Here is a 22,369-nt window from a genome sequence, read left to right as displayed (position 1 = left end):
CACCAAATCATCAGAAATCAGAAATGGTACTCATTAATTTCTTTAGAAAAACGATTAACCGGATGAATAAAACGTTGATTTGTTTTATTTGACTTTGAGTCAAAAAATATGAATTAAGTCAAAGTAACATTGATATCTGAGGCAGAGACTGGAGCTCGGTCTGTGAGTCAGGACCCGGAAGACCAGTGTTTGCTGTCAATGCCAACGACAGAGAGGAGACACCGACAGCTGAAAGCCCGCATTTCAGACACGATGGCAGGACTGCCCCGCAGGATCGTTAAGGTAATTATTGGACAGTGAAAAAACTGCGGCGGTGACTTCTGTGTCCCCGCAGGACACTTCAGACTCACACAGCCTGAGCTCCGTCCGGGAGCTAGCGTTAGCATCCAGCTGGCTAACGCTGCTTGGCTAAAGTAACTTCCGTTTCATCCTCAGACACACCGACACACGGCGGCTTGAAAACACACCAGCTCCCGGGGGAGATGGCGGACTATTGTCCACTTTGTCCCGCTTGTCTTGTCTAAATGTAACCATCAGGCGTGATGGTGCTCTCAAGTTGTGACTAAATGATGCTAACTAGATGGAGGGCTCCCGGGAGCTAGCTGTGCTAACCGCGTTAGCTGTGTTTGTGTTTGAAATGTGGAAATGGCCACATGAGCAGGTTAGCCTGTTATTCATTTAACACATCAACTCAGGATGGCCCCTCTGCCTCTTGTAGAGGATTTAGATTTTCTTTTTACTCAGGTTGTCAGTTATCAACTAACCAGGGTTTGAACCTTAGCACAATAACACGGCTAGTTAAGTAGAAACTAATAATTAAAGAGGGATGCTACTCGATCGCCCCCCCCCCCCCAAAAAAAGACTCTACAGCAGCATTAGCATCAGTGATTTAATCTGTCTGACCCAAAGAGGGCTGGGCAGTTTACTCATCACACCAAAGATGCTACTGACATCTGACACTTTGCATCCTCTGTTTTAAGCAGCCAGTGTGCTGCTGTCTCATCAGATACTGCACCACAACGATGCAAACGCCACACTTTGACAGCCGTGCTGTCCAAAAGTTTTCTGCTCAAAAGGTAAAGGGCTGTAATCAAAAACACCTGCTATCAGATCAACATTTGGTTAGTAGGTCGATCTAAGGTGAGGGAGAACATGCCAGTGGTTTTTTGCCTGTATTTTCAGGTTTTCTTTCTTTCTTTCCTCACTGTGGTTAACAAGCACCTTAAAACAACATTACAATGTCATTATTCTGGAGGAACCATCACTGTGATGACTGACGCCTTCATATTAACTTGCTGGTTTTTATGAGGCCTGCCTTATATCTGGATTGATGCATTTTAGGAACCTGAATGCTAACTAAGTGAAGGTTGTGCAGGTAGGTGAATAAGCAAACCACAGAGACACTGTTGGTGGGAAAAGGTGGGAAAGCTGGGAACAGTACTTACTGGGCCGAGCCCTTGAGCCCTCAGAGCGTGTGACTGGGACTGGGAGCGCCTCTCCTGTCTGTGTTTTTACTGCATGGTTTTGTCTATGGGTTATCTGAAACATTTCAGGAATTTCACTCCCAGTGGCATTCAGGAAAAGAGTGTTGAAAACAAGAGTGGCAGCAGTTGAAAACTTTGATTTGATGCCACTTTTTTCATAGATATTCAAGAGAGCTACACAATGAATCAAAATATAATCTTCTTTGTCGATGGCATTTTTCCGGTGTACCATAGGCCAAATATCTACTCCTGTTCTACATTATAGGTTGTAGTAGTGTTGTTTTTTTGTAGGCCACTTGTGTGTCAGCATTGTTCGTGAGTAGCCTTGCTGCAGTTGCTGATGGAAACAGCAGTAACGGTCTCCTGCGGCTTGGTGGCTGAGTCAGCGTCACCTGTAGAAGGCAGTTACACACTGCACAGAAAGTCTTCACTTTTGTAGCATTGAGTCACTGTTGCAGTCGGCACCACCCTTTGTGTTGAGGCTAAAGGCCATGCAGAGTGCAGTCCAGCTACTCCCCTCCATTGCTGTTGTTCGAATAGTGATGATGCATGGTGGGTTTTTGATATCTTCTCAATCAATACTCTTAATATTAAATATAAATCTTCTGAAGAGTTTTTGAAAAAGATCTGGATACTTTTTAACTCATTCATCTGCTTATCCATTTCCGGGGCGCGAGGGCAGGGTCACCCTGGACAGGTCACTAGTCCATCACAGGGCAAACACACAGAGATACACAGAGACCAACAACCACTCACACTCAGACCTACAGACAATTTAGAGTCATCTGTCAACCTAAACATGATGTCAAAGCTGTGAGTACCTGGTGTAAGCACACAGACACGGGGAGAACATGCTCTGCACAGAAAGGCCCCAGGCCTGGGAACTGAACCCACAACCTTCTTGTTGTGGGGCAGCAGCGCTAACCAGGATGCCACAGTGCTGCCCTTTTTTAACTCAATTCATTGCAATAATCTGTAGTTGTGCTTCAAAAATGTAGTCATTGCTAATACTTTGCACAGGTGCCTAAATCACACCTTTATTTTGACTCTCATAGTTTCTTGGACATTATTTTGCCTCCAAGTGGCTGCAGTCAGTATTTGGAAATGGCTGTTTTTGAGTATTGGCTTGTAATTGTCACTTTAACATACCTTCATATTACCCTTTAAATTTTGTTATTTACAGAATCTTTTGCAGCAACGAGGAACTGCCACAGGCCCATGTGTCTGAATGGGCTTTTAAACCAGTGACAATGAAGTTTTATTTGTTTTGTTTTTTTTTATTCTAATCCCATTCTATCTAATGTCTATCTTTTTCAATATCAGGAAACTCAGCGTTTGCTTGCAGAGCCTGTCCCAGGCATCAAGGCAGAGCCAGATGAGGCCAACGCCCGCTACTTTCATGTGGTCATTGCTGGACCTCAGGACTCACCTTTTGAGGGAGGCACTTTTAAACTTGAACTATTTTTACCAGAGGAATATCCGATGGCAGCTCCTAAAGTTCGGTTCATGACCAAAATATATCATCCCAACGTAGATAAACTGGGAAGAATATGTCTAGACATTTTGAAAGGTAAGTCAGTATGATTGTTTGCTTCATGGCATTTTTTCTGACACTGAACCCATTTTCAGATGGCTCCAGTTATGTGTGGTATGCAATATGTTTTTAAGGCATGTATTCATCTAAAAGCTGGAAATATGAAGTGAGAGAGAGTCTGTTTCTTTCTAGGCAGCTTTACAGGTACTTATCTACTCTTTCTTCACACAGTTGAATCAGGCTTGTTACTGTAGGAAAGCCTGTAAGTATAGTGTCCTGTGATGTTTGGACTTTGAATGAACTGGAACTTTTTTGCCACTACTGCTTCATGTCACCACTTTCTCTTCATTGCAGTGGCAGTAGATGTGCTGTTTCTTTACTTTTTTCGCAACCTTCATTTCTTCCATTTTTCATCCTATTAATCCCTCAGTATTTTTTTTTCCTCAGACAAATGGTCACCAGCTCTGCAGATTCGCACAGTGCTGCTTTCAATCCAGGCATTACTAAGTGCACCCAACCCTGATGATCCCTTAGCAAATGATGTTGCAGAGAAGTGGAAGTCCAATGAAGCTGAAGCCATAGAAACAGGTGAGTACTGTGATCTGTCCAAGTTCCACAGAGACATTATTACACCTCATCTGGCTCTTGTCTAATGGGCCATTCCCCTCCAACATTTGGAAAAGAGAAATATGCAGCGTAGATTTACACAAAAAAATAATTATATACTTTAAAAAGACTTGGAAAAAACATAAAAATTCTAAGTAAATTTTCTGTCCTCAATATGTAACAGGAGACAGTAGCATAAAAGACATGTAAGAGGGGTCCCTTGTGGCAATTTATAGGTATTGCATTAATACAAAAATTATAATAAAATAAAATCAATGTTGCAAGTAGTAATAAGTTGCAGTTGCTGAGATAGTGTAATTAAAGAAGCTAGATGTATATATATTTAACAATAAAAGGTTTGTTAAAGGCCCTGGCCTGCTAATTGTGTTTCATAGACAAAAAATTTAACTGAACTCAGTTTTTCTTTTTGTTCTTTTTCTGCTCGTCTACAGCCAAGTCATGGACCAGGCTTTATGCTGGAAACAAAAATGAAGTGTAGGGCAGCTTAACAAGTGAAGACACAAATGGAAGTCAAGTCTGAACACAACTTCTCATGTGCTGCCAAGACCTCTTCCTACTTCGTTTGCATTTAAAGGACACAGTCTTAAATATACGTATATGTATATTATAATATAAACATGAATAAAATGTAAAGGAAAAAAACTGCTGACAGTTGGTGATATAAATGCACACTAGTAATGAAATGGCTCGTCTTCGTCCTAACTCACTACTGCTGAAATGCATGGGCAGAGGTTTAGATCTTCTCACCTGGCTTTCTTTGTCCATTGATTTTTAGAGGCTTTTGCCAACTGCTGCTTGAACAAGCACATTTAGAGGGGAGGTGGGCGTCCTAGGCCCCACATTGTTCTGGGGAAGGGTGCCATGAATATGGGGTGCCTGGAGCCAAGAAATTGGTGAGGAGGAGACTGGCTAGATGTGGTTAACAAAGTATACCTTTTTTATTTTTTATTTTATTTTATTTTTTTTAAAGCTTTGTTTTCTCGTGCAGCTAACTACTACTAACCAACTGTATGTAGACACTGACCTGGAGACCAGAGTTTTGTCCTGTGTATATGGTGCAGCAGGACACAAACAATCATAACCACATGCCTTCATCAAGTCAAATCTGGCTTTATTAAATATAAAATAATATCACTAAAAACAAACTGAACCTGCCCCTTTGACTTCCAACCACACTCAGTGTAGATGGACCGGAGGCTCTGGGAGCAAAGAGAGAATGTGGAGGCTAAGTTGGACATTGTGGACCTTTCCTTAGTTTTAGTACATAGTACGTGTTTTATTATCATATCCAGTCTTTTATTTGTGAACATTTCTTGCTATTGCCTTACTAACTACTCTGCTTTATTTCCTGTATGTGATTACAGTCTAACTCCACAAGCATCAGTGGTTCACTTTTTCAAATGGCATTTATTTCATAAAGCAAAGGTTTAAGCTGTCAGTTGTTTGATGGGATGTCGGGTTGGTCTGACCTGCGTGATCTGAAATGCTGGGTTGTTAGGGGATCAAGCCCCAAAAGGTCAAGGAAGGCTGTGACTCGACGATTGTAATTGGTCTGGGCTGAAAAGTCTGTGTTCAATTCATTGTCAGTAAATTAATTCTTTCTATCATTGTGGAGCGGAAATGTTTTCCTGTTCTCAGAATGCTATGAGACATTTCACCTGCATACTTTTATGTTCTGTAAATAAAATCTATTGATTAATATGTAGCTGCCTGTGTGTTTTTGGTTTTTTTCCCACTGTGTGTTACATTAATCCATTTGTATAACTTATGACTTCACCTGTGGTGTCACTTATTTTAGTGACTACACAATTTCCCAGGAATGCAGGTGTGTGTGCAGACAGGACAGATTTGGGGGGGCAGCTTACATCTTTTATTTATTTATTTTTTAAACCCTTTAGTGATGGATTTTTGAATTTTTTATTTTGCTTTACTTCAACTTGAAAATGTCTAATGAGCCAAATTAAAGCTACCTGTAAGCGCATACAAGACTCAGAACATGATAAATCTACAATTCAATCTGAAATCAAAGGAGCATTAAAATTGACTTTATCAGCAGGTGTTTTTTCTTTCCAGAGTGTTTTTGTGCCAACAGCGTGATACCAATGTTTGACTGTATTGATGCCCCTGCCTGAATTAGAGCTGGGTAGTCAGTCCGTCAGTCAGCCTTTATTTATATAGCACAATCTAACAACCAGTATTGGCCGAAATGTTTCCTCAAATGAAAATAAGAGAAATTTAATAAATACTTAAACATAATACTACCATTCTGTGTAGTTTATTCAAAAACCCCCGAAGCTAGAACTCCCTGTCAGTAGTGAAAGATACTAAACTGCTGTGTAAACTCTACACTCTTTCAAAGCTGAACCACGGCGCCTCTCCAGCCACATGGATCTGGTTCAGTCTCATTAAATTATAGGTTTGAGGGCTCTTTAGAGTCACTCAATTGGAAGATTATAGCTTGCTTGCAATAGTATTACTTCTCTTTGCAAAACATGGATTTGGACCATGACTTTTCATGAACCTTTTAAAATTAATATGAGCCAAGATGTTTCTTTAGATCTCTGTAGCATGACCTCCACCCTTCGTGAATTCACACTGATTAAGACTTTGGCTTGTTTGAAAATGGTGATTATTATATGCAGTAATATAAGTGTTGCTGTGTTTTATATGTTTTGGTTACTACCACACACGAATGATCTGACATTTCTGAAAGTCCATGTGCTGATTTTGGAGTGTCTACAATCAACGCTTACCCAAGTGACTGAGCCGACTTTTTCAGACACCCTTTGAACACATCCTGAAGAAACTCCTGCTAACAAATGTGATCTTATTTCATGCCATTCATCCAAAATTAAAAGAGCCCTACAACCTGTTAAAAAAAAAAAAGGGAGTCATTTTGGTCTATATAGGTCTTAAAATGAATTCATCCCAAAACAGAATCCTTCCAGCTTATTTCAGGAGGCCCAATGAAGTTGAAATGAAAGTTACAGCACCTTGATCCAGAGGCACGGATGTCAGGGCGCCATTACTGATGAAGCCAGCAGGTTTGTTTGTGACGACCTGTCCGCGTGCAGCTGCCGCTTTCATCCAGTCCCGGTGAGTTAGTGACGATCACGAGCCCGTGAGCCGCGCGCCGCTCCCACCGGGTCAGTGATTGAAGGTTTGGATATTTTGACTGACTCGGGTCTTTTGATCCCGTTCAAAAAAAATTTGCGAATCTTTTTTCCAGTCATTCGTTCATTTCGTTTAATGGAACCAGTGTGGCGCTGGGTGGTGCTGTAGCTTCCCCTATAAAAGCCATAGCACCCGCCTAGCACCCCCAAAAATGTCTGTTTATACATATATGCTTATAGTTGCATAATTAAATGCCCCAAAATTCAAAGCACCTTTGCCTGAGTGTCGAGCATCCCCATAGCACCTGCAACAGAAACTCTCTGGAGCCACCACCGGCGCTGAAGCTGTCATTTGAGTAATGACTGAAATGACAGCGAACGGCTCAGTCATTCCTACACAGACAATATGCGGCAGAAAAACCCGTTCGCGAACGAACCGGAGCCTGTGTCGCGCACCAATGGACTCTTGCACACCCATTTTTTTTTTTTTTTACAGCATCCAAAGTTGTGTTTTTGCCTCTTCGTAGCTGCTGTGTGATATTTATTCTGTGTTGTTCAGGGGAAAAAAAAAGAACGCATCACTGAGATGACTTGTTACTCTGGAGTCATACAAAAGTTCAGTTCAAAATGACCGGATCGTTCACGAACGACACACCACTACTCCAGATACACCGAGCCCGAGGAGGTGAGCGGGCTGACAGCAGCTGTGGGCCACCATGGTGAAGGACCGTGGTGAAGGACCAGACCCCGGCTGTCTCTGTCTCACAGAGGAATGAATGAACCGACCGGGACACTGAGAGGATACCGAGGGGACACGGCCCAGCCGCCGTCTTCAGTCATCAGTGGAAGCCTGATTTAACGCCGTTTCTGCGGTTTTGCTGATGCTGTTGTTGCTGCTGCTGCTGCTCAGACTCAGCTGGTCGTTGAAGTGTCGAACATATATGATGAAGTTTAAGCCCAACCAGACCAGGACGTACGACGGCGAAGGGTTCAAGAGGAGAGCGGCGTGTTTGTGCTTTAAAAACGAGAGGGAGGACGAGGTAAGTTGTGTCCGTCTGCTGCTATTTTCAGCCACAGTCTGAGTTTCTGTACCGTCCGACGCACACACAAAGCAGAGCTTAGTTTCACTTTAAGATCGAGTCCGTGCGTGTGATGCGTTCACGCGCTGGGTGTTAGTGGAGGTGTTGAGCTGAGGAACCAAATACCTGACCTGTTCAACAGCAGGGGGTCTAATAAGAGACCATCATTTTTCATTTTCCTGCCCAAGAAGGCAGCCCTTCAGATGAATTCAGCCCAATCTGTTTCAGCCAATTACCTCCTGTCATTTTGTCATTGCACACTCACACTGATATCAAAGGATGTGGCCATTATACAAGAGCATTTCCATATCTACACATGCCACTGTGATCACCAAACCAATGAACTCCTTCACACTGCTGCTGCACTTTTTTACAGCATCCAGAGTTGTGTTTTTGCCTCTTCTTCGCTGCTGTGTGATATTTATTCTGTGTTCTTCATTCATATTTAGTCTGTATTCAATCATAGTGCATAAAAGGGGAAAAATGGCACAGGCAGGAGTTGTCCCACACAGAGTGTGTGGGACTGTATGTGTGTGTCCTAGATCACAAAGTGTCTGCCTAGTGATGGCAGCCCATCTCAGGACCACATGTGATTGGGGGGGGGGGGGGGGGGGGGGTAAGAGGGCTGGGTTGAAGGGTTGAGTGTTACACAGTGTGCTAAACACCAAGTGACCTATCAGCTGCAATTTATAGAAACAAGGTACAGACACTTGCTGTCCCCTGACAGATTTGCTTTCATGCTCCCCATGCCCACACACACAATATCCTTCCCAGCTCAGTCTCTCACGCTCTCTCTGTGGCTCTTCATTGTGGCCTTTCTCTCACTGCCATTTCTACGACATTATGTGTTGTCGTATGAAGAAAATGTCCCTCTGATTATTGCTGATTGGCCTCGAGGATGATGAAATGACCATACGTTATCTGCGATTCTCATCTTGTCTCACTCTCACTGTTTGCTTTGATTGCCTGTCTCATACTTTATGTGGTAAACTATCCATCCAGACTGCATGCATGGATTACAGTCACTTCCTCAACATGTCAGCTGGAGTTCTGCAGGATAGTGACAGGTATGCAGAAAAAATGCTGGACAGGAGGGAGTATAATAAAGGGAAAACAATAATTTTACTCTCAGCTTATTTTGGATTCTTTGTGTATTGATAAATGCTCAAATGTAGTGTTGTGGGTAATTATCCTGCACGTGAGAAAGAACCTCAATTAGCATCCACATCTCATTTCTAGGATGAATAGCTGGGCTTGTGAAGCATTGTTGTAATTAGCATCATCACAATATGTTCCTGTGAAAAAGTAAATAGAGTTGCTGTATATGCCTTGCAGGGCATAATTTCAAATCAAAAAATATACTGAGAGTACAAGTGTTTGCAGTGTATTGTGTAGATGCTTGTGTTATTATGTCAAAACCCCAATCAATGGCCTCACTGGACCATGTGAAAGAAAAAAAAATTCAATTTATTCTTTAACTTCTCTCCTTGTGATCCCTGATTAAATGTATACACTGATGTGTGTGATACATGTTGGGGTCATTAACCTCTGCTGCTAAGCTCTTTTGTTTTCATACAGAAAGGCAACTGCTGATCCAGAGGTTTTGGAAAAGCCTTTGTGTGTGGGTATGTGTTATCCCAATGTGTTTCATGTGGCGTTGGGAGGGATATTGTGAGTGAGCCTGCCGCCAGTTTCAGTCCTCTCGGACTACAGGCAGGGACACAGAATAATTTTTATACTGATCATATTTTCTAATCATAATGCGAACATGCATGAAATTGAAACCTAATAATAAGGCATTTCTCAGAATGAGAATAATTAAAGAAAACTCTAACTCTAAGCTTGATTGTGTGCTGATGAAAGCAACACTGAAGCTGTCAAAATAACATTTGAAAATCCTGACTGATTCCTGAAATTTCTTGAGTTTTCTCTCACTGGGCTTGACGCTGTTAAACCCTGCATTCTAGCTGAGAGTCCATAGCATGATGTTTCACTCATCACATTCATTTTGGTGCAATTGAGACCGTGCCTGACAGCGGTGGAGATGTTACCATTCGCGCTCTAAACAAATCTGCCACATATCAACTATCACATTTCAGGAGGATTGTTCATACAACCTTGGCTCGAGTAGCTGTGTTAGATATGCAAGGAGGTCATTTCTGGTTCCTGTTTTTAATGAACTTTTACTGTCAAGAGAGCCATGAGTGGGACTCCAGTGCTGGAAGATGCTGTGGCTGCATGTGTCGGGCTAGCTGAATACAAAAAGTATTCATATGTGAACTCGATGTGGATCTGCGTAATGACGGATGGGGTTTGAGGTTAAACGATTGCATCTCCAGAGGGGCGCCATGCTGTAAAAAGAACAAACTGCATGTGTCTGAGGTCAGTTAAGCTTAGTGTTGGGCTTTAGTTATTATTTCAGGTTAAACTGCAGATTTTAGAGCTCTCCATGATCTTAATGTTTTATTAGTGTCCACTAAACTAATTCTTGGGAAAAATTAAGGTTGAGACTCAACATTGCAATGATGGATTTGATTTTATTTAGAGTTTAAGCTGTTATTTTATGTGATGTTATTTAATTGTTTTGCATGACATCGAAAGGTTTACCTAAGAGATTGATTTTATGGTGTTCACTTCTCATATCCTAAATGAATTGGGCTGTCGTGGTGGGAAATAATATGCCAAATAAAATAATATCAAATTGAATATTTCATACCTGCAGTAAAAGCATATGTAAAGATGAAGGTATCTTCTGGTTATGTTATGTTAATGCAAAAACATTTGATTAATGAAAAATCAACCTAGTGACTCACATTCACTGAGTTTATTTATGGGATGACTATTCTTTCATAGATAAGAGCTCAGTCCACAGGCTCATGTTGCATTAAGTAAATGATCTGAATTGTTGGCCTGATGTGTGAGACGTCCTACACACATCGTGTTAAATGAATCGAACCACACTGCTAACACGTTTTGTATTAATGAAACCAGAACTTGGGCCCACACTTTGTGATTTTGGCTGCCAGAAGTCATCAGCAGAGCCCTGATGAAGGCCTTTCTCCTTGGCAGGTACTACTGGTGAGCAGCAGTCGACATCCAGACCAATGGATAGTGCCAGGAGGAGGAATGGAGCCTGAGGAGGAGCCCTGTGGGGCCGCGGTCAGAGAGGTGTATGAAGAGGTGAGGCCACTGGCCAACTCCACTAGCTTCAGATGATTAAAATGTTTTTAGCACGGTGAACAGATCAATAAGAACAATGTCCTTTCATAATTTCATAATAGAAATATTTCAGTGCGATACATAAATGACCAGTAAATTGTTCTGTAGTCTGGTGAAGAGGTTGCTGGGGGTTGGCCAGAGTGAGCGTTTGCCTTGTGCGATGACAGCTTTGAAGTATGGCAGTGACATTTGGGAAGTGTCTCCAGTTACCCACATCCTGCTCCTCCCAGAACAGACACATGCAAGCCAAGTGCTGTGGCAAGCTAAGAATTCAAAATGTCATGTTTTAGTATGTGGCTGTCCAGTCAGCACGTAAACCACTGACAGTTGTAATTTGTGTAGAGTTGTGAAAGTTTTCAGTCCCATATCCATCCATCAATCTTCTACCACTTTTCCTTTTCCGGGTCGCCCGGCTGCTGGAGCCAATCCCAGCCAACGTTCTAGGCGAGGGCGTCCTATGAAAATGTTGTTTATTATTTTTCTTCTCCTTTAAGCACTACATCAATCTTGAATCAATCTTGATAAATTTGACAAAAGTACAGAAAAATACCACAACGGACAATCATGAGTGTGATGATTTGTTACTTTGGACAATTAACGCGTCCTGATTCTCTTACCACTTATTCATTCTGGGGAGGTATTGAGTGTATAGCATACTCAGACTGGATGGAAGAGAGCAAAGACGTCTGAAAATGGACTCTCAGTTTGTATCAAGTGCTTAATTTTTGTTAATTGTCTCCATTACTCTGTGATACATGTGTGCAGGTGACATTTTCACAAAAATATAAACATGAATTGGATCATGTAGTGCATTTGTGTCCAGCCCTTCTGTCATGTTGTCCTGTTACATGTGATTTAATGACTCTTAATATGTTTTCTGTGTGTGCAGGCTGGTGTGAGGGGAAAGCTTGGTAGACTACTCGGAGTCTTTGAGGTAAGCTTGTCAAGCTGTCATGGAAAATATTCATAAATTCCCATCTGGTACAATGTTTTACAGTGTTTAAAAAAACCTGTGTCTGTAGCTACAGTAGTAACACCACTATCCTGTCTAGTTCGCCTTTATGTGCTCATCCTCAGTCAGAACCTTCAGCTATTGATTTCACATAATGTCTTTAAAAGCAACAGTGACAGTCAACAGTAAATTAGATTTTACATTGTAATGTAAAAGCTATGCATGCATAGCTCACAGTTCACAGCAGTAATCTAGTACTGTCTTAATCTAAACTTTTACAGCACAATCAGGACAGGAAGCACCGAACGTACGTCTATACCCTCTTAGTGACAGAGACACTGGAAGACTGGGAAGACTCTGTCAACATTGGTATGCAGCTATCTAAGTCTCACTTTGTCATGTAACCAACAGATTTGTGTTTATATATGATATTTTTAGCCATATACATAAAATAAGCCCCAAACAATATAATAATTCTGTGGAAAATGTCCATATCTATGGACAGTGACTTAGAACACTGCCAGCCAGCACATAGTATCTCTGTACTTATACAGGGAACTATTCAAAATGGCCCAATGTGATTAAGCCCATTAACCTTTTAGATTGAGAGTAACACCCTAACCCGAACAAACATGAGCGTGTTTCCTTTTTTAAATATTATAAATCACAAAATGTATATTTTTTAGCTTGTAGGCTTCTTTTTTCTTGTATTTGTTGCTGCAGTGCTTTGCTTCAGTCAGTGGCGTGACACAGGTTGCAGATTGTCTATAGTGTTGTGTTACTATTACATAGTAATCATAGTAGTCATCATATTGCAGTTCTAAGAGGACACACAAATGACTCTGATCCATTTGGATGTCAAAAGGATCGGACACATATACCTCATCGGTTTTAACTTTTTTAATTAAACATCAGGCTGTGAACTCACCGTCCATTAAAAAAAATTACAATGAAGGGTTTGAACCGCAAATTAACATGATGCCCGTATTTTAGCAGTTGACAAAAAACGGCTACAAGGGTAAACAGTCCAGAAAGACTGTTTGGGCATTTGGTCATCACTATGTAAGATGAGAAACCAGGACACATACTTATTGATGAAGTCAGACCACCTGAAAATTTTTCTGAAATTTTTCTGAAGTTTGGTTTCACTATTGAAAGAATTTCTCTTGATGTGGATTATATGCAAGCATGTCATGAAATAATGCCAAAAATAATCATGATTTGTACTGGTTGTGTTTGTCACTTTAAATCTAATGCTTCTCAGGGGTCTCTGCAACTCAAAACATAGACATGTTCTAACTGGTCTAGAAAAAAGTGGTTGTGATCATTTACTCCCTTCACCCAAAGAAATAGAGCTTAGTGCATTCACAAGTGGGAGGAATGTTTGCTGTGCCTAATTGTTTTCTAGTTATCATGATTCACCATGGTCCCCCTCCTTACTTGTTGAGACTGAGCAGAGAGGACACACCACTAACTGGTCTAATGTACTCGCCATCTCTGCTGAAAGGACAGTAATGGTCTACTTCAAGGTGTCAACATAGAGTGGGTGGACCCTCCCCCTTATAACTACCCCCTGAGAATCACAGGACACAGTAAATAACTTTAGCAGAATACTATTTAGAGTTGAATATGGGCAGGCAGTGAAAATATAAATGACCCCCAGCTGTGGGTTTACTGGACGGGCAATTTTTGTAAAAGATGCTTATCTTTAGTCATGTTGGTTGACATTCAGGTTTCATAAACACTTATTGAAGAAGGTCAGGAATGTCCACTTCAACTCTGACTTGAGTGCTTTGTTTGTGCTTTTTCTTGGGTGTGTTGTTTAATATTGTTGGATTGTTTAAAAAAAAAAAAAAAGAAAAAGAAAATGCACAGCAGTGGTATCTTCGTCTTGTTTTATGAAAAATATTAATATAGGTATCAAAATGGGAAACGTTCTCCTTTAGGGTAAAATGATTTAGCAAACCAAACTTCAACCTCACAATTAGTGTAATATGTTATTTATGCATATACTAATTTATTGCATTTTCTTTGATATATTTGCAGGAAGGAAGAGGAAATGGTTCAAGATAGATGAAGCCATTAAGGTTCTGCAGAGCCACAAGCCTGTCCATGCTGAGTACCTGCACAAACTCTTAAACACCTGCAGTCCCACTTACAGTCCACTGTGTAACCCAACAAACGGCAACAGCACAGGCTCCCAAGTAACGGACATCAATGCTCCTCACTATGTTGTTTGCTCCACACAGGGGTCTGATTTAGTCAGCAGATAGGACCATCACCAACAGCAGCAATGCTGTACCTCTTACGATGAGCATCTGATCAGACATGGATTTTTGTATTTGTTACTTTATTAACACAGCCACTTGATATGTCCAGTGTTGAGTTCTTTATGTTGATTTGAAATCATTTTGGAGTGGTGAAATGTATATTAATAATTTTATGTCTATTTATTTACCAACCATCACCAGCTAATAGAGCAGATGTGATCCACTAAAGCATTCAGTTTTGTCTGGATTTTCTCAGCGTGCCAAAGATCTAAGGTGAACATCCTCCCTAGTTTTACATTCTGAATCTATAATTGGCTGTGAACACAAAGTTTGGTTGCTTTTCCCGAAGCCAGTACTGAGAAGTCTTGGCGCTTAGAGAAAGCAACTCACTGAGAAAATTCTGTCACTCTGCAAGATATTTGGAAGCGTGGATACATATGTATGCATATTTTTTTTTTATTACAGTTAAGTTTTTATGAACTGTTCTAAAACTGAACTACTGTCACTTCACTGTGGTTTAAATCCTCTGAGATTTTTCCCCTTAAGAGAGTTAGGGCAAAGTCTACTTTGGTGACTCAATCAAGCATTGTTCCTCCTGCAATTACCACCCTACAAGTTCAGATGGTATCATTGCTGATTGCAAGTAACAGAATAACACTGTAATAAAGATTAGAATACCTGCAAACCACCCACTACACTGAAATGAGACTTATAAGACTTACATAGCTGTGCCTCAAACATTTTATTTATATAGATCTTTCACATTGTCAGGTTGACTGCTAAACCAGTTGAATCATAAACATTTGTTTCTCTGTGAAACAAACCCACAGTCAAGTAAACAAAAATTACACAGGTGCCAGATAACTCTTATTAATGGCTCAGAATTCAATGAGAAGGTTTTGGTTTTAGACTAACAGTTTGTTGTGCTTCAATCTGATGCTTTTAAAGTGCCTTCATCCTACAGCACTAAGGGGAAGCAGTGCAGACTGCCTTACACAGAGTTTAAACTCGCCCTTTTAATTCCTCTGCATCGGTTTCAACAAAATGATGTTGAATGAATCTTCTTTTTACAAATGAATGTAAAATATTTGCTATGCAGAGATGGGAAATTAGGATGTATCTGTGTTTCAGTGTGTGGTCATTTTTCTGAACATTTTTCCGAGAGAGTGCAAATTAGTTTATACTTTCAGGGCTTGTGTTTTTAAAGAGCATGGGAAAGATCATCATAAAAGGAAAATCTCTATTTGTGCATGTGTGACGGGAATATTCTGCTGTGCGCCATCATGTTGCCCACAAAGACCCGCTTAAATAAAAATGTAATTGGATCACTTCCACCGTGTTTCATCAGCGCAGATAAATGGCTCTCACTTGTGTATAATCTTGAACACAGCCAGGCTGTCCTGCTCAGCCATCCTCTCCTCGACCCGCCCATTCTCCGCTGCTCTCTCAGCCTGGTCAGGTGCTCGTTGTACAGCTACGTAGGTTTGTCATTTTGGGAAACTGCTTGGATTTTGTGCCCGGACAGACGCAGTCGAGGCCATGCTGAGACGGATACTTCAGATGGTAAGAGTCTGGGGCCACAAAGCCAACCGTACGGCTATTGTTTGGTGAAACCCGGCCGTTTTCCATGGGAGACACGGGGCCTGTCGTCCTCTTGTTTTCATGGAGGGAATGCGCGTTTTATACCTCAGCGTGCCTCTGCGGGGCGGGGTATCAGTTTGAGCTAACCGCTGCACGGAGCAAAGGGAAAGGGGTCGCCTGCCCATCAGATCACTGTGATTATATCCAGCGCTCCTTTCGTGGGGTTGCCAGATTTAGCCACTAAATGCTAACTTGTTTCGTGTGGTTGATGCTACCCAAGCAGGGCTGTAGCAAGCTGTTTTCTGCCTATGTAACCCATTGGTGACTTAAGTACCTAACGTGTCCACATTGCCTCTTTTAACAGAGAAAACAATAGCCCAGTTGTTTGAGGAACCTGGTGGGCTAATGGTTTCATTTTTTCCGTTAGCTAGCTGTGGTACAGCGGTAGGTTAATTCAACGTCCAGTCACATGCTAACGCTGACGTTAGCCGATGGGCTGTTGGGAAGTCCAGTGACAGCTGACTCACCGTAACATGGATAAAATAAATGCTTCACTTATATAGGATCGTGATTAAAGTCATAGCTTTAATTTCATTTATATAAATTATTAACTTGTCACTGAAGTTGCAAGTGGGAGTAGGAGAGATTCACTGCTTAGCTAGCCTCTACGCGGGACTACATTTCCCAACATGCCTTGCCGACTGCAATATTGTGTACACTTCGAGGTTTCGGCCTGCTGACCAGGAAAATCCGTCAATGAGAATTGTGCATTAAGGTCAACAATTGTCTGACTTAGACTAGTTTCCTCAGAAATTTTATTTCAGACGCTTGGGGCGATAAACCGAAATAAAAGCACTGTATCGGAGGAGTCGCAGCTTTTAATATAAACATTCCCAGCTTGTGCAGCAGCTTCTGAAATTAGTGATTCACATCATGTAGTGCACGGATATCATCAGGAACTCAGGGGAGGAAACAGTCATATGACGGATATATATTTATGATAATTCAATGGGGGCAAAACCTCGAGCTGTAGACGACATTTCCAAGATACTCCTGAAAATAAATTTTTATTACAGTTTTATTGTCTCACCATTTTTACTCTCCTGATGAAGGAGACTTCAATTTGTGTCAATGTTAAGTGTTGATATTGGAAGGTAGATACATTTAAGACCTTTCAATAAATACCTCCTGGTAGACAAATACCAGCTGTAGGCTTATATATGGTATATGCATGCAGTGGTCAGGAAATGTATGTGTCTTAAATGACCCCGAAAATTAGATAATTCTGGTTCTAGTTGATGCTATCAGCAGTGATCTTTCCTGCTTTCCTGCTATTGGAAGAGTTGGATTCACTATTTATGTTTCTTAGTCATGTTTTTACTGCTTTTGTGTTGTATTTTATACTGTGTCAATGTCTTTTGTATCATAGTTTACTGAGCACTGAGCATGCAATAACGATAGCTAAACTAAACTGTAAAGATACACCAAATCCTTAAAAAGATTTTTTTTTTTCTCATAAATAGGAGCAGTGTTGAAATTAATTCACTGCAGTGCTATTGTGCTAACTTGCTTTACCTTCTCTTGGATATTCATATTTATTGGATATGTAAGTTTATGCATGAATCCAGTTTCAAAATGGTTAGTGTTTACATAGTGCAAATGATTTGCCAGTCTTTAAAATGGTGTGTCAACCCTTAATACACTCTAATAGGCACTGTTCGAAATGCTAATAGTCTCCCTCCCAATACACACAAACCCACACAAATATTTTGACGCTGTTCATTCATGCGGACGATAACCAGACCCAACAAACCATTTTTGTGAATGGGTCACAGATGGCATAACCACTCCTGTATTTGTGCTTCAGGCCAGTGCACTGAGCTGTTCTCTGCTGACCATAGCCTCAACTTTTGCTGAGCTGGTTAGAAACTTTTTCTGTCGTTCACTGTCCCTTGAAATGCCTTGGTGTGTTTGTGTGGTGTTTTTATATATATATATATATATATATTTATCTCCTGGCCAACGAATTTAGTGTATTTGGCTTTGTTAGAAGATGGTACTGACTGAAACTACAATAAAAAAAAATTAGGAAAAGGTTAAAAACTACGGATATATGTATGCCCACACACAGCATACATGAGAACGTCTGTGCACAAACATTCATTGAGACTAACTAATCATGTCTATTTGCTACTCCACAGACCCCTGGGAAGGGGGGCTCCCAGAATGCAGAGTCAGAGCAACCCAGCACCGACCTTAATCACGAGCAGACTTCTGAGGTAACACAAACATTTCATTCTGTTTTTGTATTGATAACTTTGATTTTTTTCCAACCCTACAAGCAGAGCTGCAGAAATTAAGCTGCCCTATACGTCAGCTGGTTGATTCTGATTGTGTTTATGCTTTCAGGGTTTCATCTGTCCTCAGTGCATGAAGTCTCACAACTCTGCAGAGGAGCTGTTCAAACACTATGAACTGTTCCATGACACTGGAGACCTACCTGCTCATGTGGCTCCCACTCGGTGAGACTGATATCATTGTGTCACTGTGCACTCCACAGAATCAGACTTTAGCAAGTTTTAATGAATGCTGTTTCCTCCTTTTTAGGGAAGACCTTACAATGCTACGCCAAGAGGTTCAGGACCTGCATGCTTCTCTCAAGGTATGGCTGAGTTTCTGAACTGTGGCTGTTACAGATATGTGCAAATGGGCCATTAATAAAAAGACATGATTGTGTTTGTGTGTATTCCCCTATTTAGGAGGAAAGATGGTTCTCTGGTGAGCTCAAAAAGGAGTTAGACAAAGTCCAAGGACAACTGAAGCAAGTAATTCCTTCAAGATATTTAACATGATTCATTATGAAGAGTTACCTTTCTGAATATAAAACTGCTTACTCTTACGGTACATTCACCTCTATTTCCTTTGTTTACACAGAATGATGGGCAGATGGGCTCAGAAGATTCAGGTCAGTGACGTAATATGTATGACATTTTAAATACTGTGACAACAACAGACAAAAAAGTGTCACTCATTAATAAGTGGTTCTTTTCACTCAGTCCTTGAAAAGAAGTTGAATGAAGCAGAAACAGAAAAGTTCAACATCAAGCAGATGAAAGACCTGTTTGAGCAGAAGGCTGCACAGCTAGCTACAGAGATAGTAGGTTAGTATTGGTCCAGGAAACTGGAAGGCATGTGTCTCCATTGTGAAACAACATGATAGACCACCCTGATCTACCTTTTTTGTTTATGTTGTTGTTATTAGAATAATATAAAGTTTTATTTAAATCTGACAGACTTAAAGTCCCGCTATGATGAGGAGAAGAGTCTAAGGGAGGCTGCTGACCAGAGACTGGCCAAAGTGACTGAACAACTGCAGATAGAAAAACAGGAGAATGAGCGACTCCAAACTGAACTGGTACAGCACTTGAGTTTACTTTTTATTCTCTTCCCACAACCCTTAGTTGCCATGAATGTTGTGTATCTGAGTTGGAAATTCTAATGTTGAAACATCAGGAAATCTGCTCAACTCTGAGCTGTGTGCTGGAGGAATCAACACAGCTGCTTTCCAAACAATCCCATCAGTGTTGTTACAGAAATGTGAAACAGAACTTTACCCAAAGATCGTTTTATCAAAAGCAGTAAGATTGCATTTAAGTATATAGTTAGGCACCCTGAAGAACGCTTTTACTCTACAGTGTTTTTCTAAATAAAAGCACATTTGGATGCACTGGAATGGAGGTAGATCACATCATGATTGAAATTGCCTGAATCTGTACTGAGGTTTTCATGCACATCTGAGCAGCTCAACCATTTATTAGGACACTAGGTTTTGACTTGTCCTCATATGAAAAGATATTTTGCTCTACTTTTTGCCACCCATTCAAGTCTTCAACATAGTGCTTCTGCTCTGCCCTCTAGCTGCAGCGACCAGGAGTGGAGGATGTGGAGGTGTTAAAGAAGGAGCTGGTGCAGGTGCAGACACTGATGGACCGTATGACGTGTGAGAGGGAGGAAGAATCTGAACGCCTCAAAAACCACTATGAGCAACTACAGGCTAATTACACTACCTCAGAGGTGAGGACAGCAAATCACACTATGTCTTTTACAGCAAATTTAACTCTTTGAGTCTTAGACTTAGACAAATAGCCTTAAAGTGCAGCTTATTATTTTTCTGCGCTATGAAACCACTTTGTTAACTTCTTTAAAAATGGTTTGGTTTTTCTATATCAACAACTTCTAAAAAAACAGGTGGCTTTGGTGCAGTTGCTGTATTTACATGGGTTTTAGGTTCTACTGGATGAGTATAACATTTATTTAGTCAGTAACAAAACTACAGGTCTAAACTACATCCTCACTCCTGCTAGATTGACTTACCTCTCTCTGTCTCTTTTCCTCCCCTTCTTTTTCCTCTCACATCATCTATCCTTTGCCAACATTTTCTTCAAGATTCATAAACTGGAGGTAAAACAGGCTGTTTGAAGTTGGCCCTAAATATACTTTAATATTTTTGCATTTTTTTTCTTTAACTGTGTTTACTCACTTTGTTGTTGGGTTGTTTGCCAGTATGATTTTATTTATTTTTTTTATTAATTTTTTTATTCTTTTTTTGCAAGTCCTTCACAGTGCCGTTTCCTTCCCTTCATTCCTTGACTCAATAATTCCTTAAAAAGAGTGTAATATGCCTAGCTGATATATTGCAGATGACCATATCACAATTAAAAGAAGAGCTGGAGAAGGGTCCCCAAGAAGCAGCGGTCTACACCCAACAGATCCACGAGCTGCAGAGCAATCTGAATAATTTGCAGCAGCAAAGCCAGGTAACACAGAGACACAGCAGTAGAATGAAACAATAATTATAGTCATGTGACAAAATTCTCAAGGGATTACTGCAGGCATAAACATGTCTGCAGTGACATCTGTCACACAATATACAGTGTAAGATTTTGTGGGGTATACTTGCACTACTTCCCTCCTTCCCTCCAAGTTTCTGATCACAATGCCCCGCTATCACCGGTCTTTTTTTTTTTTCATTCATTCATCCATCTTCTACCGCTTATCCATTTCTGGGTTGCCGGGGTGACGGAGCCAATCCCAGTTTACACTGGGCAAGGGTGGGGTACACCCTGGACAGGTCACCAGTCCATCACAGGGCCAACACATAAAGACAGACAGAGACCAACAACCACTCACACTCACAGTCAGATCTACAGGCAATTAAGAGCCACCAATTAACCTAAACATGCACCTTTTTGGATGGTGGGAGGAAAGGTTTCTGCCAGACCTGGCTTGCGACATCCTTGAGCCAAGCAGTTTCCTGGGTAAGTGGGGAATAGCAGAAATGGCTCTCCACTCAGTGCTTTTCTTCACACAATGATGGACTTACACCGGATGTAGATTTCAAAAGTATAGAGACAGAAGTGACAGGTCATACTGTGTGATAGGATCAGAACCAAGAACAGAGAGATAACCAGCCTGCAGCTGTGAGAGTAAAGAGGAGCAGCACAGGGCTGTGACAGTGATAAAAGAGGACAAAAGAGGAGAGGAAAAAGACTTGCTAATGTTGGCCGGCAGCTGCAATGGCCTGCAGAGATTTATTAGATGTCTGTGAAGTTCAGGTGCTGTGTCCGCATCTCTAGTTAGTAGCATGCTCTACTATTAATAACATTTTGCTTTTTATCACCTTGTTTTCAAGTTTACTTCCAGAGCTCATGTCACAGCATGTACTGTACACATACCACAGTATTCCAAGTCCTCTGTTGTAAGACCCTGACAAATGACATATCACACCCAACTCTTGGCTTTTTACAGGTGACTGTTCCATATCTTATATCGGTTTATTTCACTCATATTGGTTGTTGTTTTTTATTATTATTTATTGGTTTTGGGTCTTGCACAACTGTTCAAGGAGACATGTCACCTAGATTATTTTGGACAAGCAGTTCTCATTTGACCCATTATGTCTTGTCATCTACATTACTTATAGAGCCTGTCTGAAAAGTTGGCACATAAGGAGAGGACCTGTCAGGAATTGGAGGCGTGTTTGGGAACTGAGAAAGCTGCCAAGAAGGGAGTCCAGGACAATTTGAGGGAGAAAGAACTTGAGGTCCAAGAGCTTCAGGCTCGAGCCACAGCGGCTGAGGCTTCCCTCCATAAAACCCAGACGGAGCTCAGAGACAGGACTGAGGAGGTGGCAAAGCTGAAGAGTGAGATTGGAGAGCTGGAGGTGAAGCATGCAGAGCTGAAAGTTGAGAGAAAACAGCTGGAACAGCAGAGGGAAGAAAAAGAGAGCCAAGGTGCTCAGCAGCAGACAGAGATCAGTCAGGTGATTGGCAGGAGATGCTCACACACACACAAACTTCATACAGTACAACATGACATGATGTTTGCTTAATATGTACTTTACACAGTTCTACTTGACTTTCAGTCTCACACCAAGCAGAATCTTCTCAGCGTAATTTACATCCAGAGACCATCACGAAGCATCATGACCTTTACCCTGTTCAATTCATT

General features: G+C 41.1%; 3 protein-coding genes across 4 annotated transcripts in view; all 3 read left to right on the top strand.

The window, feature by feature from the left end:
• The first annotated feature begins 174 nt into the window (after nt 1-174).
• Nucleotides 175-5,344, top strand: ube2na (ubiquitin-conjugating enzyme E2Na). The gene is made up of 4 exons (XM_029523253.1): nt 175-282; nt 2,808-3,054; nt 3,466-3,606; nt 4,077-5,344. The coding sequence occupies exons 1-4, from the start codon at nt 199-201 to the stop codon at nt 4,121-4,123; spliced, it is 519 nt and encodes a 172-aa protein (XP_029379113.1). The 5' UTR covers nt 175-198; the 3' UTR covers nt 4,124-5,344.
• A 2,086-nt stretch (nt 5,345-7,430) lies between these two features.
• nudt4a (nudix (nucleoside diphosphate linked moiety X)-type motif 4a) lies at nt 7,431-15,603 on the top strand. The gene is made up of 5 exons (XM_029522968.1): nt 7,431-7,798; nt 10,907-11,017; nt 11,946-11,990; nt 12,290-12,377; nt 14,055-15,603. Exons 1-5 carry the CDS (start codon nt 7,640-7,642, stop codon nt 14,279-14,281), a joined length of 630 nt encoding a protein of 209 aa, XP_029378828.1. The 5' UTR covers nt 7,431-7,639; the 3' UTR covers nt 14,282-15,603.
• Nucleotides 15,604-15,706: 103 nt separating this feature from the next.
• The window catches only part of eea1 (early endosome antigen 1), a 15,937-nt gene continuing 9,274 nt past the window's right edge, over nt 15,707-22,369 (top strand). Inside the window, exons 1-11 of one of the 2 annotated variants that reach the window (XM_029522096.1) lie at nt 15,707-15,841; nt 18,061-18,138; nt 18,269-18,381; nt 18,467-18,521; nt 18,619-18,684; nt 18,794-18,824; nt 18,916-19,020; nt 19,153-19,274; nt 19,778-19,933; nt 20,560-20,676; nt 21,843-22,181. In XM_029522096.1, the coding sequence (XP_029377956.1) occupies nt 15,818-15,841; nt 18,061-18,138; nt 18,269-18,381; nt 18,467-18,521; nt 18,619-18,684; nt 18,794-18,824; nt 18,916-19,020; nt 19,153-19,274; nt 19,778-19,933; nt 20,560-20,676; nt 21,843-22,181 (1,206 nt within the window). In that variant the 5' untranslated portion in view covers nt 15,707-15,817. Of the gene's footprint in view, nt 15,842-18,060; nt 18,139-18,268; nt 18,382-18,466; nt 18,522-18,618; nt 18,685-18,793; nt 18,825-18,872; nt 19,021-19,152; nt 19,275-19,777; nt 19,934-20,559; nt 20,677-21,842; nt 22,182-22,369 lie in introns of both variants that reach the window. The other variant, XM_029522097.1, reaches the window with a different exon arrangement.

Source organism: Echeneis naucrates, chromosome 16, assembly GCF_900963305.1.
Source record: "Echeneis naucrates chromosome 16, fEcheNa1.1, whole genome shotgun sequence".
NCBI classification, from domain to species: domain Eukaryota; kingdom Metazoa; phylum Chordata; class Actinopteri; order Carangiformes; family Echeneidae; genus Echeneis; species Echeneis naucrates.
The sequence above is the reverse complement of the archived record's forward strand: the minus strand, read 5'-3'. Positions and strand labels throughout refer to the sequence as shown.